The sequence below is a fragment of the Neltuma alba genome, unplaced genomic scaffold, assembly GCF_004799145.2.
Source record: "Neltuma alba isolate B1F8T4 unplaced genomic scaffold, ASM479914v2 tig00002353_pilon, whole genome shotgun sequence".
NCBI lineage: Eukaryota > Viridiplantae > Streptophyta > Magnoliopsida > Fabales > Fabaceae > Neltuma > Neltuma alba.
The window spans coordinates 19,661-38,819 of record NW_021632829.1 but is presented as its reverse complement, the minus strand read 5'-3'; the positions used below and the strand labels follow the sequence as shown (position 1 = coordinate 38,819).

General features: G+C 29.8%; 1 protein-coding gene across 1 annotated transcript; it reads left to right on the top strand.

Annotated features, from left to right (window-relative positions):
* Positions 1-17,111: 17,111 nt before the first annotated feature.
* LOC114722488 (gibberellin 2-beta-dioxygenase-like) lies at positions 17,112-18,682 on the top strand. Its single transcript, XM_028908538.1, has 3 exons — positions 17,112-17,602; positions 17,716-18,064; positions 18,144-18,682. Exons 1-3 carry the CDS (start codon positions 17,193-17,195, stop codon positions 18,396-18,398), a joined length of 1,014 nt encoding a protein of 337 aa, XP_028764371.1. The 5' UTR covers positions 17,112-17,192; the 3' UTR covers positions 18,399-18,682.
* The last annotated feature ends 477 nt before the right edge of the window (positions 18,683-19,159 follow it).

Below are 19,159 nucleotides of genomic sequence, written 5' to 3'. Positions count from 1 at the left end.
TATGCAAACAAATATATATATATATATATATAATCAATTATCACATGCAATGTTGAGTGTGTTTGATTTACCATGATAAAAACAAACACATCTGCGTGTAAATTTGGCTTCTACTGAAATCCTACTGAAAATAATACATTTAATTAAATCATAGGAAAACATATATATATATATATATATAGTATTTTTTATACACGAAAACGTGGAGTTGATGAATATAAATATCACTAGCTGTTCAAGTTTTCAACACTTCAGGAGCCTTCGTACAATCTACGGACTTCACCATCTAACAATATTGTAAGAGATTTTAGAGTGAATTATAATCTGTTGTCTAGGAAATTTTTTGAATTCTTCACTATTACTCATCGTGTCTTTAATATAAGATCTATTTTATAGTCTAAATTGCACTATAAAATGGATTTTATCTTAAGGACAGTAGGGATCGGAGTATGATCTATTAGTATATATTATGATACAAAATAATTCTAGAATATTGAATTGTATATAAATAATATTTATAATATACTCTTCCTATCATAAATATAACATCTTTCATTCTATGTTATATTTATCATTTTTTAAACTAATTTACATAATTTATAAATTAATATACATATAATATTATGTAGAGTTATTTTAGAAAGATTATGTCATATTTAATGAAACTAAGTAACTTACTTAGCTTTTATTTGGCCCGAAATTTATTTAGCTTTCTTCACATATCTAAATTAGTTAAGTAACTCTTACATATATTAAGGACCAGCGAAGTAAGAGTTGTATGCATAAAATTGATCTCTCTTAATGGTGTATCACTTTCTTTTTCTTTTTTTTTTTTGATTTAGAAGGAGCAAAGGATAGAAACTAACAGAGATCAAACTTTCGATCTCGTATTTACCAGAGGCTTTTCATATCACTAGACCAGGCTACAGGGGGCGATGATGCTTGCGTAACTTTTGATTAACATCTTAGCTAACTAGCTAACGGCATAATGATTAGGGGATTTAGTGGAAGATATACAAATATATACACCACATATACTATCTCCAATCTTTAATATAGGAACTAATTTAATTTTTAATTTGGTTATAAATACAAGACCCTGATTCATTTTGTCTCTAATATTTATCTTTTTTTTTTCTCAGGTTCTCCTTATAGTAATTGCGCATGTTAAGAAACTACTCTCGATTTGTAATTTATACATACATGATTAATAAAGTCAGAAAGACATCTATTTACTACAAATAACTAGGTCTTATATTAAAGATAGAGAGTAATATATATATAGATATATTGGGTAGTCATTGATGAATTGCGCATAACAAATTGGTGATTGTGGATGTATATATCAGGGCGAACCACACCTGTTCTTCTTTGAAACCTCAAAACAAAAGCTCAAAAGTTGGAACAAACAGAATGATCATTGTCGTGGAGGATGCGTTTGAATTTATGTAAGCCGGTTATTAAAAAGAGGGCCACGGCTAGCAACCAAACGGATTTGGATTCTCTCCACTTCTTCTCCCATCTTCTTCCTCTCCACTACCCTCTTTTTCCCTTCACACCATTGGATCCAAAATTCCAATGGTTCAGATTTGACATCTTATAAAAATAATATTATTAAAAAATAAATAAATAAATTTAAACTGTTAAAATCTAGTCTAAACAGTTAATAACTGTAATAAAAAAAAGTTGAAAAAAATTTGCTCTGTAATAATAATATATAGATATGAGCTGTTCAAATTAGATTTTAATAGTTTAAATTTATTTATCTATTTTTATAATTATATTTATTTTTATAAAATGTTGTAAAATATTAAATCTGGACCATTGAAGTTTTGATCCAATGGTTGTAAAGGGTCAAAGAAGGTAGTGGAGGAGAAGAGGATGGGAGAAGAAGTGGAGAAAATCCAAGTCCCAACCAAACATATATAGATGTGATGCTTCAGTCCCAAAAAAAAAAGATGTGATGTTACCGAAAGTGAGTGAAACGTAGGTAACAAGGACTCGATTTTAATTTCTTTCAATAAAGTTCGAAAGTTCAAATTTTGTAAAGAGAAAATAATGTTAGATATTAGAAGAGCTTTTTCTATATAGGCCTATAATATAACTGAAATTTTTATTAATCAACAATATTGAATGCTAAGTTCGGGTATCTGTTGTTATTAGCAGCTAATTATAAACATTAAGAAAACTAGTTAAATTAGTTATTGATACATAGATGTGTATTATTTTTACTAAAATATTTCATTTAATTATTTACATGTACTAAAATTAGAGAGAATCTCCAAAAAAATACATTTAAATTTCAAAATTTTAAATCTGTTTTACAAGAATTTAATAATAAATGGCAACATATGAAAAGCAAATTACAACAATTTTTGTAATCATTCCTGTTTTAAAATTTAAATTTTTTTTTTGGTGATTTTCCCTTAAAATTATCCTAGACTCCTTTTTAATATGCTAATAAATTGGGATAGTCTTTGTATATGAAGCAAAAATTCTTGGAAGCGGTTTACTCTTTATTCCGTCATCTCTAAGAGTTAAGGGATTAAGTTTCGTTATCACTGAAGCATACATGTGTCTCGCCAAGGGAAAAATACATAAAAAGGGAGAAAATGCTGAAAAAGCACCCATTACAAAATATATTGTTAAAAAGTATTTGAAATTTGTTTAAAAATAGTGTGTAACCTATTTTCAATTATGTAAATAAAAGAGATTTGCACAAGATTAAAAATATGATAATGCAATTGTAAAAGATGAGTTGCATGCACTCACTCGAGAACCTGGACCTTTAATTTAAGTAATTTTGGATAATAAATTTTGTAATGAGAGATTTTTGAGCAATTTTCCTTTTAAAAAAATAAATGGTGTGAATGATTTGGGTGTGAGAGGGAAGAAGTTAAGATGTGACCGCAAAAGAAAAGAAGGCATACACATGAAGTGATGTGGTCCGTGCTGGGCAAAGGCTCACAAATTGCGGTTTCATAGTACTGTCTCCATCGTGTTTCCCACAGCCTCCACTTCCATGTATTTATGATCACATAACTCACATGGTACCATCAAACCAAACGTCATCCATATCCTTCCTTCAATTTGCCACCTGCTCACACACACACACACACATATAATTTTGATCCTATTTATAATTCATCTCTAACAGGTTTGATCAAAATAAAAAATTTTTAGAAATCATTAACTCTTCAAGGTCTATGATGTTAAGTTTGTACAAATCTCAAAGAGCCAAATGATTCTTATACTACTTCTGATCCTTAATATAAAAGTTAGTTTAACTTTTAATTTGATTCTAAATATAAGACCTCAATTCACTTTATCTCTCATATTTATTTATTTTTCTCAAGATAGTCCTTGTAGTACTTGTACATGTTAAGAGTTTTATCAAATGATAGTTTTAGTTAATATACTTGATTACTAAGAGTATTTTAGAAAATACAATACTTATTTATTACAAATAACCAACTTAACTAATTTTCTTCATCTGCTCAAATTAGTTAACTAACTCTTATACTACTTCCGGTCCTTAATATACGAGCTCGTTTGATTTTTATTTTGGTCATAAATATAAAACTCCAATCTACATTATCTTTTTTATTTATCCATTTTTTTCTAAGGTATTTTTTGTAATAATGATAGTTTTAATCAATACACTTAATTAACAAGGATATTTTAGGAAAGACAACATTTATTTATTACAAATAACTAGCATAACTAATTTTCTTAATTTGTTCAAATTAGTCAACTAGCTCTTATATTATTAAGAACAGGAGGAATGTAAGAGATAGTTGACTAACTTAAGTATATTAAAAAAATTTATTTATTAAGTTAATTATTTGTAATAAATATATGCTGTCTTGCCTACCATTTGATGAAACATTTAATATGTGTAACTACTGCAAGAATTATCTTAAGAAAAAAATGGAGAAACATAAGAGTAAAGTGTATCGGATTTTTATATTTAGAACCAAATTAAATGTCAAACTAGCTATTATATATAATAACGACAGGAGATAATATAATATTAGTAAAAAAAATTAAAATCTGGGGCATGGGAAATGCAACGTCCTCCCCTAGCTCCTTCAATTGCTTATGATTGTGTTGATTTATTATAGATTTCAGTTAAACTTTATTTTTGAATATCTGGAATCTGCATCACATGGAGGACAGAAAATCTTGAATAGAGTTATATGTCAATGAGATAGAGAAAGTGGACAGGACAATTGTGATAATGAACAGGAAAGAATATTGTATGTGAAGAATGTGGAGGGTTGAGTTGAAGCCCAGGAAAGCTCATGATCACCACATTTCCCTTTTATGACTCCTTTCGACACCTCAAGTAGGGGACACTCTCTAATTGCTCTCTACTTTCGCCATGTGTTCGCTGCTCTTTTTTTGCCAGCCAAATAATGCTAATTCTCTTAAATAATACTCTATCAATCCTTATTACAGGGTTTGATTTTGTTGATAACTATTTATATAAATTAATTAATACTTTTAAATTTTTAGAATTACTCTCAATGAAGTTCATCAAATAGAGTATAACGAGTTAATGAGGAGATTATTCAGTTGGAGAATATCAAAGCAAAAGCCACGTAGAAAACATGGTTAGAAAACTTGTAGAGGGCCTTATAATAAAGTTTTATATACGAGGAAAGGTTTTACTTCATACATAAACGCTAGGAATCAAATCACTAAAGTTTTATCATATATTTATGTCAATCTAAATTAATAAATATTAATGCAAGAGGGTTAATATAATATCCTTTAAATAAAACAAGTTTCAAGAATGACATGAAAACAGGAAGGAAATCTTATGGAGATAACTATCCAAAATTGAACCAATAATATGATTGAGATTATGGAGCATGTTTAAAGGGAGAAACTTTCTGGACCTTCAAATGTGGCTGTGTGTGTGGGTAAGCTTTGTCTCGAGAGATTGCTTTTGCAGAATCAAAGGACTGAACTGATTCAAAAGCCATATAATTGTAGAGATTGCTTGTACATAGAATCTCTAGAATTATATGTATGCTTTCAATAATTCAATAAGCTTCATCATCATCAATAACCTTCTTTTCCTACATGTTAGATATCTCAAATATTCATCCCACGTGATTTAAAATATATAATTTAATTGTTTATTATTTAGAATAAAATTTAAAATTTTAATTTATCTTTTTTGTAAAAAATAAATTTATTAATGTAAAGGTACAAGAAGTATTCTATATTTCACCTAAATCCACCAGTTATGGAAATGGCTCCAAAACTGGTGTAAAAAGTTAGGAAAATTAAACTACTCCTCCGGTCCTTAATATAAGACCCATTTAACTAATTTGATTAGATTAAGGAAGTTAGGTAAGTTAGTTAATTATAAGAAAAGTGACACATTTTTCCTAAAACACCATAATCATCTTTCTTAATACCCTCTCCCTCTTTTACTTGATTATAGCTGAGGGAGTATTCATATGAGTAATTTAGAGAAAATTGATAAATATAAGAAAAGGGCTCTTATATTTAGGACCAAAACTAACTCAAGAATTGGGTCCTATATTAAGGACCAGAGGAGTAAAAAAATTTGTTTATGCCACTTTTTACATCGGCTGTTTTTTCCGACCAGTATAGTGGACTTACGACCATGACTGGTTGAGGAAGTTAAGTTTGTACCCTCATTATTATTATAACCAATGTAAGAAATTCATTTTTTTTAATATATGTATTCTTATGTCTTCAATCTCCTTATGTATAAACCTAGTTCAAATCAAATAATTCATATTTATTGTACAAAACTACTTGATATGGAGTGAAGTTGAAAACTACCAATTTTAATTAAATCAAGTATTAAATGTGAGCAAACTTGACTTGTGGCTGGGAAGAAGCGGAGAAACTCCACATTGGACACCGTTGAGCGGGAAAAAAAAAATAGTTCTATAAGAGTGAAATGTCCCATATACTTCCCACCTTAATGTTTTTTTCCCCATAAAATTGAGTACTCAATTACATAAACAGAATAAACCCGACCAAAAACAGTCTAAAAAAAACCTATCCCCTTTCATTAACCGCCTCCTCATGGATATGAGGTGGAGGTTGATCAAAGGTTGAAAAAGTATTATCCAACATGTGGGAGAGTTTTGCTAAGTAATCGGCTGCTCTATTATGGTCCCTATCCCTGTACCAAATATTAACAGACCAGTTTCTATGCACAAGTAACTTAGCTTCATCAATGAGGTCTTTAAACGGGTGAGATAAATCACACCCCCTAGTGAGAAGATTTATAACTTCGGTACAATCGGTCAAGATGCGACGATGTTAAACTCGTTTATATACATATTTTTGTTGTTGAATTCTCCCTTTTTTCTAACCATTTCATGCACACACACACATATTGAGTTGACTCGTGAATTTTAATATTCTTTTGATGATGCCGAAACTCAGGATAAATCATTTTTAATTCACACACACGCACAGTCAAAGTCACTCAAATTATCAACATATTATGTCAAAGGGTTAATATAATCTTTCATCCCAAAAATTTGGATATATTTTGATTTTAGTCCCTCAAATTTTAAACCCATGATTTAATCTTTGAAATTTAGTCTATAGTAAAACGTTAGTCCCTAGAAGTATAAGTCTTAAAATTTATTAAAGTATCATATACAGCACTAAAGTAGTGGTGTAGACTCACTAGATAACACCTAACTGAATCTTGTATGGATAATAGAAGGAGAAAAAAGAAAAGGTCCTCAAAACGCAGTTTTTAACCTCCTGTGTTGTCTTTCTCAATATTCATTTTCAAGAGTTATTCACTGCATTGCACTTTGTTATCAACATAAGATCCAATTAGATGTTATCTAGTGAGTCCACATCAACACTTTTAACATTGTTGTTGGCATTTTAGTTGATTTTAATACCATTGTCCTTTCAGAGACTAACATTTTAAGACAAATTAAATCCCACGAATTAAAACCACGGATTTGAAATTTGAAAGAATAAAATCAAAATGAGCTCAAATTTTAGGGATAAAAAATTATATTAACCTTGTGTCAAATTATCAAATACCTGCGAGATATATCATGCTTTTTTCCCACTCATATATGTCTTTGAAATTATTTTTCCCATCATCTTCGTCTTTAACTCTATTCTACCTATTTCTATCTCATTATAACCTTTTCCCCCCTAATAATCTTAACTCATACCTCTTGCGTTTATCATTTGCTCACATAAACGTGCACGCACTCTTCTTTTTCTTTCTTTCTTTCAAACATGGCAATCCGCGTGGATGGACATTCGCTCACACACAAAACACATTCCAAAAGCTTCAATCAAACTCGGATCAACATATATCATCATTCTTCATTCACACAAGAACTACTTCTAAAATTTTAAGGTGTTAGGTTAACATGTGTTTCTTACTCGCACAAGAAAAGGAGACATCGATCTCGATTCACGAACGTGTTGCTGAAATATCAATTCAAGTTATAATGTGTAAGCCAACCTGACCTGACCCGTGTCTTTCACCATTACTACTCATGGGAAGCTTTTCTCATGATTTAGTACTATGCCTAGGCTTGCTTTGCTACGTAGATTCCGAAGCAGATTCCTATAATGTTCTTTTATTTCTTTGTGGCTTTACTTTGAGGAAATTCTCATGTATAATGATTCTGTATAGATTTCATGTGCCATATGTACAAGCAAGGAGAGAATCATTTATACAACACACTCAAATACTATCAGATGTTTCACAGACAAGTCGACTGACACAATCTGTCAGTGCGTCCACCATTCAATGTATCTTCTCCCCGTCTTTGTTTTAGGTTTTCGTTTTCAAGCTTTAATTTGTTCTTGCTATTGCAATTCAAAAAAGAAATACTACCTCTCATACTTAATATGAGATCCATTTAATTAATTTAAAGAGATTAAAAAAATTACTAAACTACTTAATTTTATTATAACATATATTCTATGATTTCTCTAAAATACTTATGTGTATCATTATATTATATATCAATTTATAAATAACACAAATTACTTTGAAAAAAACAATAAATATAATATTTTAAAGTAATTTAATAACTTTATTAATCTCTTTAAATTAATCAATTGAATCTTAGATTAAGAACTAGAGGCAGTATCTTCTCCCTGTGATTTCAATCTCTTCGTTTTTGCTTGCTCATTCATATCACTTTTCCATCTATGTAATTATATTTAGAGAAATTTAATACCGAGATCGCTATGGTTTTGCTTTTTTAAAAAATAAAATAAAATATTTCTAGATTTTATTAGGTCCTTATAGTTTTTGTTTGTTTGTTTAGCTATAGGCATATAGAAATAGTGTTAACTGATGGCTCATCTAGCATACACCTGGATTACCTAAGTCAGAAGGATATAAAGAAAATCAAAATCAATTAGATTGCAAATTATTCAATCACTTCACTTTTAAAAATATGTTTTTATTTTATACTCGTAACAACGCGTTGTTTTATTTAGCATCTATATCAACCCAATTTAAATATGAACATAAGGAATAATGCCTATAATTTTTTTGGCTAAAGCTTATAATTGAGAAAAATGGGGGAAAAAAAAAGAAGCTACAGTAACTTAATTAAAAATCAGGTCAAATTATGAGGACCGACGAATTAATTTTCTCTTATCAACGCTATATAACTTAGTTTCATTTATAATTATGATCAGAACTTTTACTGTCATTCATATAAATTATAATCAGTATTTCCCAAAAGTTTTGAATATGTCATTAATACAATTTTTAATTCTTCAAGTTTATTTTTATTTTGGTTTTTATTTCCTGTTCTGGTTTTTAAATTTTTTTATTTAAAATATTGGTCTCTATAATCTAATAAAAACTTAAATCATTTTGTCTTTTAAAGGATTAAAACCTATGGTTTGAAATTTGAGAGATCAAAACTAAAATGAAAACAAAATTAAGGAACTAAAGATTATATTAACCTCCTATATAATTATACTAGCTCAAGCATGACCACCCATTATTTAGAATGAAGGGCAAGCTTTGTATCATATCGACCAATCAAATCGTCATTATAAATTAATCAAGGTTTTCACGCACGGGCACTTGAATCATATTTATACTTGGAAATGTCTCAAATCTCATCTCAACGGGCAAAACATCTAGTAGAGTTGCCCCGACAGGCATAAATGAAGTAAATTATATATAATTCAATATATATAGTGCTTTGAGTTCTTTAAGATGATGAAACTGAAGAGAAGCTAGTAATATGTATTATTTTCAAGAGAGAATTTAGAGAAAGAAAGTACTCGCCATAATTTTGCTGATTCAATCAAACAAAATTAGTTTTTTAGAAGTAATTTTACAGAGTACAAGATGAGAATGTAAAAATAATTTTGTCTCAATTTGTATAGAAATATTCTTTTAAGCGTTTTCTCAGCATATTAAACTTCCCCAAAGTAATTAATTAATTACTGAGACAAATGGCTCTTGAAATTTAAAAACTGTTGTGGTCTCCAATGCGTGGCATATGAAGAATATCACTCTTGTTACCCCCACATAAGATTTGTACGTTTTGATCTTTTCTCTTGTATTGCTCTCGTACTCTATCTCCATGAATGGTACCTTCCTGTACTTTGTTCATCAGAATTTTTCAACAATTATAAGATACTCTTGTGCCTAGCTAGCTAATTATCTTCGAATTAGTTATTAGTTATATATATGTTGATAACTTGTGTTTCATATGTTTTCAAACTCTTGAACGTAGAAATTAATTCTAGTTTGTGCATATATACCATATTATCGATGATATTCCTCTGAAAAAATGATATTGAATCTTTTTACAATTATATAATTAATTATAATATAATCAAAATAAAAATTCTAACAAGTCACATGATTCATAAATAAAGGATGATGTGACTTGAAACACTCCGATTTTTTGAGAACAGGCCTTCTCAACTCTCAAGTGAAGCCTGTTGGCTGACCTTTGTACAGTTACTTTTGACTATCAATACATTCCCTTTCCAAGGAAACAAAAAAAGGATGATGTGACTTATTTCTTAAAGTAATTTGTGTGTAATATACTTAACCACCTCTAATAAGAAAATAATTATTAGAAAGAATATCTATTACGACTATGCATATATAAGAAGAATCTTTAAATAGATATATAATCATAAATATCATTGTATAATTTATAAAATTTATAAGGCTTTATGCTATAAAATTATACAAAGTCGTGTCATTCATGAATCAGATCAACGTCGGACTTTGCATAGGTACAAGAATCTTACAGTACCAAAATAATGGCTTTTAGCTGCGGTTTTTTCCTCTTCTTCCCTTACTTCATTGGAGGGGGCTGAATATAATTGAGCCTAAAATATAATCTAGCTTTTATAGCATTCAAATTATATATGAGTGTGCGACGAAAATAAATTGCCGCCTTGGACCTTCCCTTTCAAAACCAATGCCATTAAATATATATACATTGCTTCTGATTTTAAATATAAGACATCAATTCATCTTGTCTATAGTATTTATGTATTTTGCCTCCAAGTAATCCGGCGATGCACTCAACAAAAAGGGATACATTGAGCAAGTATGGTAATATTTATCAATTTTGCTCCTAAGTAATCTGTATGGTTATTGCACATGTTAAAAAGTTCCTATCATGAGGTTGTTTCAATGCTCATAATTAATAAGAGTATTTGGAAAAGACAATATTCAATTATTATAAATAATTAATTTAACTAATTTTCTTAATATCAGCAAGCTACTTAGGGGTTAAGATGCATTTAGCATCCTGAATTATTTTCTCAGATGTGGTGCATCCAACACCTTGAAGTATTTTTTAGGTGCATCCAACACTAATCCTAAAGTATTTTTTGTCTTGATACTGAATGCACTAAAAAAATATTTTCGTTTGCTAAGCGCACGGAAAAAAAATACTTTAGAACGCTGAATGCACTAAAAAAATATTTTAAGGTGTTGGATGTACTTAAAAAATTACTTCAAAATACTGAATACATCGCAAAATACTTTAGAGTATCGAATACACTCAAAAAAATATTTTGGGATGATGGGTTCACTTTAACCCAAATACTTATTTAGTTTTCATGTTACGAAGTGGAAGTATATATATTCACCGGTTAGTGATGGGTGTTTGATGGAAACAGATACTAAATAATGAGGAAGTCTACATCCAATTTGATTATTTAAATAATCAAGATGGTTACTTTCCTAACTTAGATTGTGACATTCTCAATTACCATATCATCTTTTTTGTAATTATTAATTTAAGTTTAAATTTCTTGTAGTTACTGAGGACATCATTAAAAAGAATTAATAAACAAGAGCTTAGGGTCCATAAATTTCCATACTAACCACCCCTTTTTCTCATCAGAATACTGAACAAACCAGCACGCCTGCAGATACACACATCTATTTTATATATATATATATATATATATATAATTCTTCCCGGCCTTGACTTCTCACTTGTAACTCATAGGGGCCTTTTCACCCCACGTTTTTTTCCCCTTAAATCTCTTTTTAAGCATTGGCTTGTGAGTTTGACTATCTATGAATATAATGGTGCGCGACTTCCTTTCATCATTAGATGAAGGATGACCAAAAAAAAATTGGAAAAATTGTTATTTGACCCCAAAAATAGAATATAATCACTAAAAAATCTTATAACAAGTTAGTTAATAACAAATTTTATTAACAAGTTAGTTAATAACAAATTTTATTGTAAGAAATCACAACGAGATCATATTTCTCACTTGCCATTAAAATTTATTGTATTCATATCCTTTCATTGAGACTTCGTCAAACTAATTTTTCCAAGACACTTCTCACTTAGAACTCATGTTTTTTTCCTGTGAAATAAATTATATAATAATATTATATCGGTAACCATGGCTTAATAAAGTTTTGGGGGACAGCATTATCAAAAACAGTAGAAATAAGATGATTGTGGTCCTCGTCATCAGTATTGCTATTAATTAAGCTACTAAATCATACATATGATATAGGGTTTATTAATTTTATAATATATTTTATATTGTGATGTTACGCACATGCATGTATCAAAGTGTACTTTTCTTGACAAAAAAAAAACTATGTGCTATATCTCAGAATCTCAACCTGAAAGTAAAATCTTTTCTCTCCATCACTGATTTCTTCTTTGAAATCAATTATGGGACGACCATAATGCAAAACCCCAAGCACGCCAAAAAGAGGATCACTTATCATCATATGCATCACCATCATCACAATTAAATTATTAGTGGATCATACACATATATATTACTCCATCCGGTCTTTAACCTAAAACCCATTTTTTTAGTGTAAATAGGTCTTATATTTAAAATCAGAGGAATAATATTTTTTAACTTTATATTCTATCCATGCATATTGTATAAGGTTAATGGTTATTTTGTTCTAGAAGTATTTACAAAAGAGCTGTAAGCATCTTGACAATAAATAAATAAATAAAAAGATTTTTTTTTATCTCGATACTGCCCCCAAAATGTTAAAAAGGGATAAATGTGTCTTCTGTATGATACGAAGCTTGAGTAACTGCCCTTATCGTTAAAAAGATACTAATATGTAGTCAATATTAGTTTTTCAACAGTTAGGATGACATTATTAATTATTTTAAATTAATAAATTTAGGGTGATATTGAATCAAAAAGAACCTCTGAATACTGATAGTTCCTTCATGAATAATTTTGAGATAAAAAATGACCCTTAACAATATTTTATATTGCAATATATTCTTGAAAATGAATTGTTTAAATTAATTAAATTGCTCAATAGGTGATTTGAAGCTTTGAAATATCTTGTATATACCTTCCCCTTAACCCAGAATTCAAGTACTCTAAACTAATACGCATTATTGTGTGAAAGCAACCTTGCATTTTAACAACTAGTCACATGAATTCTTCAACAACACAATCAAGCCATAAAGATTCATCATAGATACCTACAAACCCTATAATTTTACCTTTTTCCTTCTTTCATATTGCTGTCAACTTTCTTCAATTTCTTCATCATTATACTAACAAGTAAGAAAAAAATTAATGCACTTCTTACATCTTTAGAAACTTACCATGCATAACAAAGAGAATCTGGCTTAAATAGCAAACTTTGCTGCGTTATAAATAACATTTTTCTATTTTTAGAAGCTTAATAAATTGTGGATCAGTTTGATTCCACCTACTGCTACAGAAAAAGATGAGAAAATACTCGTATCTACGAAAGTTATCAAAATAAAATACTCCTCCGGTCCTTAATATAAGACCCTTTTAACTAATTTGATTAGATTAAGGAAGTTGGGTAAGTTAGTTAATTATAAAAAAGTGACATGTTTTTCCTAAAATACCATAATCATCTTTCTTAATACCTCCTCTCCCTCTTCTCCTTGATTATGGTTGAGGGATTATCTATAAGGGTAATTTAGAGAAAATTGATAAATATGAAAAATGGTTCTTACATTTAGGACCAAAACCAACTCAAGAATTGAGTCCTATATTAAGGACCGGAGGAGTAGTAGTTTTAATTTCAATGAAATTTGACTTTTGAGGATAATTTGATTTGCTTTGCCGTTTCTCATCCAATAACAGAGGCACTTTGGCAAATAAGGAGGTTTTTTAAGAGAAATACAGACTCTGAGTCCGTGATTTTTTTTTTAGCATCACAGCTCACAAAGGATAAGAGTACGATCATAGTTATCTAATTTAGATGAAATTTAGATAATTATAGTATGATATGCATGGTTTAGAATATAATTTTATATCTGACAAATTCACAAATACAAAATTAGTATTTGACTTTTGTGTCCATGCAATTATCAACATCAACATTGGAGATTCTTTTTTACCAGAAGTGATTAGTTCTATATTTTTGGATTACCACACTTAATTAATAACAAGATGTGAGAGTATAAAAGTTTCTCATTTACCTACAATAAGTAATGAAAACTGGCAGAACAATGGAGAAATTAGAGTAAAAAGCATGTTCTTATTAGGTAAGGTTGATGAATGAGGGCTTAATACACACACAATCTACCTCCAAGCCCTAATATAATATTTAGTTTGTAGTTCAAACTGAACTACAAACTAGATTTTATGTTAATGACAGGAGGTATTATATATTAAATTTAGATGCTATTTTTTTCCTGAATTGATGTGTGTGTAAAATGATTTTATATTTTGTAAAAAAGGATTTTTATAGGCGAGATATTTTTTTTAAAAGTTTTTTCGCAGTTTTTTAATTCATTAGCAACTTGCATAATTTATATAATGAAAATATAATTACTTATGAATTATTTCATCAGCAAATATAACTACTTAAGAGTTAAATAAGAGGGACTCATCGAGACTTTAATTGTATTGCAGCACTAAGGAAAGGAGTGGATGGAATTGGAAAGGTACTGCTGATTTTATTCTAGTTTCTTAGGATTACCTTTTTCTTCTTTTGGTGAGTTTGTGTGCTAGGTTGATATTTTAATTTTTTTTTTTTTTGGTTATTATGTGAGTTAGCAACAGCGCCATCCCATTTTTGTTTATGTTGTTCGCTCTAGTATAGAATAGTTTTGCTTGTTTGTATTTTAGCCAGCCTTATTTTTGCCGGTTGTTCTACGCACTGTTACTTCTTCCAGTAATGAGATTTCTTAGTTAAAAAAAAAAATTTTGAGTATTTTGTTAATATTTTTTTGGCTTTGGCTATTAGTGTCTGTAATTAAAAATTTTTTGGTATTAATAAAGTGGAGTCTCTTTTATTTAGCAAAAAAAAAACCTAATTAAGACATTTCGAATAAGTATGCACATTTCTCTAAATGTAGTTATATCTGTGTATGTTAGTCTTTTACCTTTTTATTCATAAAAATATCGAAATCAAAGATTACGAATATATTTGTTCTAATTTCGTAAATTTGCATTATTAAATTGCCACCCAAAATATTTTAGAAAATCAGACACGACAATTTAACAAGATCCATATATCTTCGATATAATAAATCCGTATGAATACACACTGATTAGTTCTTTGATCAGCAATATGATTGTTAACTACTAACCATTAACATAAACCATAATATTTAAAAAAGATGCATTATTTATAGGTACATAATATTAATAAAAAATATAACAAATTATACTATTATAAATAATCAACAACTAGTATGGCTCGTTATCCATATCATGCAGGAGAGCAACCTAAGTTGGAGTATGCATAAAATAATTATTTCATCAAAATGAAATTGAGTGGAGATAATGATAGTTATATTAATTAAATAAATTGCTTGGGGGATTAAAAACGGCACGTCGCCATATAAAATTGGAAAATTTGAACCCATAAGCAGTTAAAACGTGATTTAGTTTTCTTGCAAAAGTTGGGTTGGACAAATCAGCATTTGCTCAAATATATACGAAATTAAACACGCAATGCGACATTATCATAATCTTCTATTTTTAATGTTTATATTTATTTAAAAGCGAATCGATATTATTATTAGTATCATCATTGTTGCTATTTCTTCTTCTTCTTTTTCTGCCAACAGGTATTATTATTTCATTGTTTGCAACTAGAGTTAATATTTAACAATAGTAGCATGTAAGTTTAGAAATATTTAATACTACTAGAACTTTAAAACCTTGACAAAGGGACAGGGATCGGGTATATATCGCGATAATACTCATTACTTTCCTATATACTACCTCCGGTCATCAATATAAGATCTCGTTTAACTTTTATTTTCATCTTAAATACAAGATCTCAATCCACTTCATCTCTCATATTTATATATTTTTTTTCCAGGATAATCCTTTTAATAATTGTAGTTCTAGCCAATACACTTGATTAATAAGAATATTTCAGAAAAGACAACACTTATTTATTACAAATAACTAACTCAACTTATTTTCTTAATATACTCAAATTAGTTAACTAACTCTTATATTTAAAACCGGAGGTAGTATAACATATAACAGGAGAACAGTAGGTCAAATTTTTTATATTTATTATGTTAAGTTCTCTAATCACATATGGTCATGCATCCTATTATTGAAGTATTATTATTTAATTATAAATCTATATGAAAAATATAGGACATATGGTTATGTGTGACTGAAAAACTTGATATAATAAATATAAAAAATATTAATGTAATTATTATTCTAGATATATATGTGTTTGTTTGGAAGGCGTTTATTAAGATATTATTAAATAAATGAGTTTAAATAAACGATACTAAACATTTGAAATTATTGAAAAAAAATGGAAATTTATAGTCATCAAATTAGTTAACTTTATGATATGATCTAAATGAATCAATTTAGCAATATGCCAAGACAATTAAAAATATACATTGTTAAAATTATTTTTTGATAAAGATAAGTGTTTAAATGGTTATTAACTACTACCTCCAATTCTAAATATAAGAGTTAATTTATAGTGTAATTTACACTATAACTTATCTCTTATATTTAAGACCAGAACTAATAATATTTTTATAAAAAAAGATATTTTGATCAAAACAAAAGGTGAATGTTGTTGTTTAACATTGGAGGAACAGAATTGGATGTATGAAAATGAAATATTAAAATTTAAAGCTACATTTGTATGACATATATTTTAATTTTAAAAAAAGTTTATACGAATTTTTAAAATATAAAAAAATATTTTTGTAATTTAATTTAAATAGAAGAGGTCAGGTATATTATTAAAAGAAATAATTATGGTGCATCAACAACAATGATACATATTCTCAGGATCTTTTTAACTCAAGGACACCAATCGTGTTTCTTATGACATTAAATATATTGCTTAATTTTTTTTTTAAACGTACTGTTATTAGTTTAAATATTATGCGAAGGGCATCCACAATTAATGATCGTTGAGCTTAAATAGAATATATTAACTTTTTTAAGGTAATCTTTTTTTTAATCCACCCGACTTTTGTCCTTAGGGCATCCTACTGTTTGCTAGCTCATAAGCTTTTAATTGTCTCCGTTACTCTTTCTTTTATTCTGCGGCAGCAATGCTATTACACATCGTAACACAGTTAAAGGGCCATTTGGCTCCCTATTTATATCCCCCTCCATGCATTCTCAATCCTCATCCCTCTTTTTCTCAAAGATCTTCATAGCCTTCTTCTTCTTCTTTTTCTGTTTCTGTGTTTACTTCTGCAGCAGCCATGGTGGTTCTATCCCACTCCTCACTAAGCCAGTTCTTACTCCCCAACTCATGCATGCCAACGAACACCTCAAGTTTCCTCAATGAAATCCCAGAAATTGACCTCTCTGACCCACAGGCCAAGACCCTTATCGTCAAAGCCTCCCAAGACTTGGGTTTCTTCAAGCTCGTCAACCATGGCGTCCCATTCGACCTCATCTCCAACCTCGAAACCCAGGCTCTCAATTTCTTCGCACTTCCTCAGCCTCACAAAGACAGATTAGGCCCTCCCGACCCCTTTGGCTATGGCAACAACAAAATCGGCCCTAACGGAGATGTCGGTTGGATCCAGTATCTTCTTCTCAACATCAACCCTGAAGTAGTCTCTCCCAAATCTCTCTCCATTCTCCAAGAAAACCCAGAAACTTTCCGGTAAAATTTCCACACAAAAAACAGAGTCCCCTGTTTCTCACTTTCTTCTCTTCCAAATCATCCCTTTTTTTACCTCTTTATCTGAGAAACCCCACAAAATTGTGAATTTTCAGGCGTGCAGTGGAGGAATACATATCCGCAATGAAGAATATGAGCTGTAAAGTTCTGGAATTAATGGCGGAAGGTCTGGGGCTGGAACAGAGGAATGCATTCAGCAAGCTTCTGAAAGACGAAAGTGACTGCTATCTCAGGCTGAACTATTATCCGCCATGTGAGGAGCTTGAAGGAATGAAGATTGAAGGAAAGCTGATAGGTTTCGGAGAACACACAGACCCACAAATCATCTCTGTTCTGAGATCGAACGCCACGTCTGGTCTGCAAATCTGTATGAAAGATGGAACCTGGGTTTCAGTTCCACCTGATAATACTTCCTACTTCGTCAACATTGGCGATTCCCTTCAGGTACGTGCCAAGCTTTTCATTCTCCATATTACATTTAAAAAAAAATCTAATTTTGATATATATATATATATTTATATAGGTTATGACAAATGAGAGGTTTAGAAGTGTGAAGCACAGAGTGGTGCCAGACACAAGCAAATCGAGATTGTCTATGATATATTTCGTTGGACCAGCTTTGAATGAAAAGATAAGGCCTCTGCCTTCTCTTATGAGCAACCAAGAAGAAAGCTTGTACAAGGAATTCACATGGTACGAGTACAAGAATGCTGGTTCCAAGACCAGGCTTTCTCATGATAGGCTTGCCCTCTTCCACAAATCTTCACCCTCCTGTTAACTTAGAGAGAGAGAGAGAGCTAGTTATGGGCTCTTTTGTCATATTGAGAATGTGGTCTTATGAAACAAGTTTCTGAGAGTTTGAGGTAGCCTGGCCTAGTACTGTTTATATATTTATGGTATGAGGAATTCTAGGTTGTTTGGTTGGTTACTATCTTACGCGTCGTTGTTATTATCTTTAGTATTTCTCAGTCACATATCTGTAATAGGCAATACCTTTCCATGTGAATGTGAAATATCTGTGGAGTTATATTATTGGAATGTCTGAATTAATTATTTGATGGCTAGATTATGGTGATGATTAATGATCACGTACGTCAAGCAAAGAGAGAAAAGAGTGGATACAATTAGTGTTGTTTGGTGTTTCAACGTTGAAGTTCTCATTGGGGGGGACTCATATTATGCGTATTGGTCTCATTAATTTCTTAATTCAAGTGGTTGCCCACCAAATTACTTGCATTTTCTCCTCTAATTTTCTTATTTCAAGTAAAATAATACACCCTTGTTTGGCGCTGCTGACGTGCACAATAACGATGTAGTCAACATAAAAAGAAACTAGTATTTCTTTTTTTTTATTTAAAGAGTATGCATGGTATGAGATTATAAGTGTGATCAAAATTTATGCAACTTTCTATTTATAAGTGAGTTTTCATGCTACTAGACCATCGATGGAAAGAAACTAATACTTTTCTGATCCTTAATATAAGACATATTCAACTAATTTGACTAGATTAAGAAAGTTAGCTAAGTTAGTTAACTATA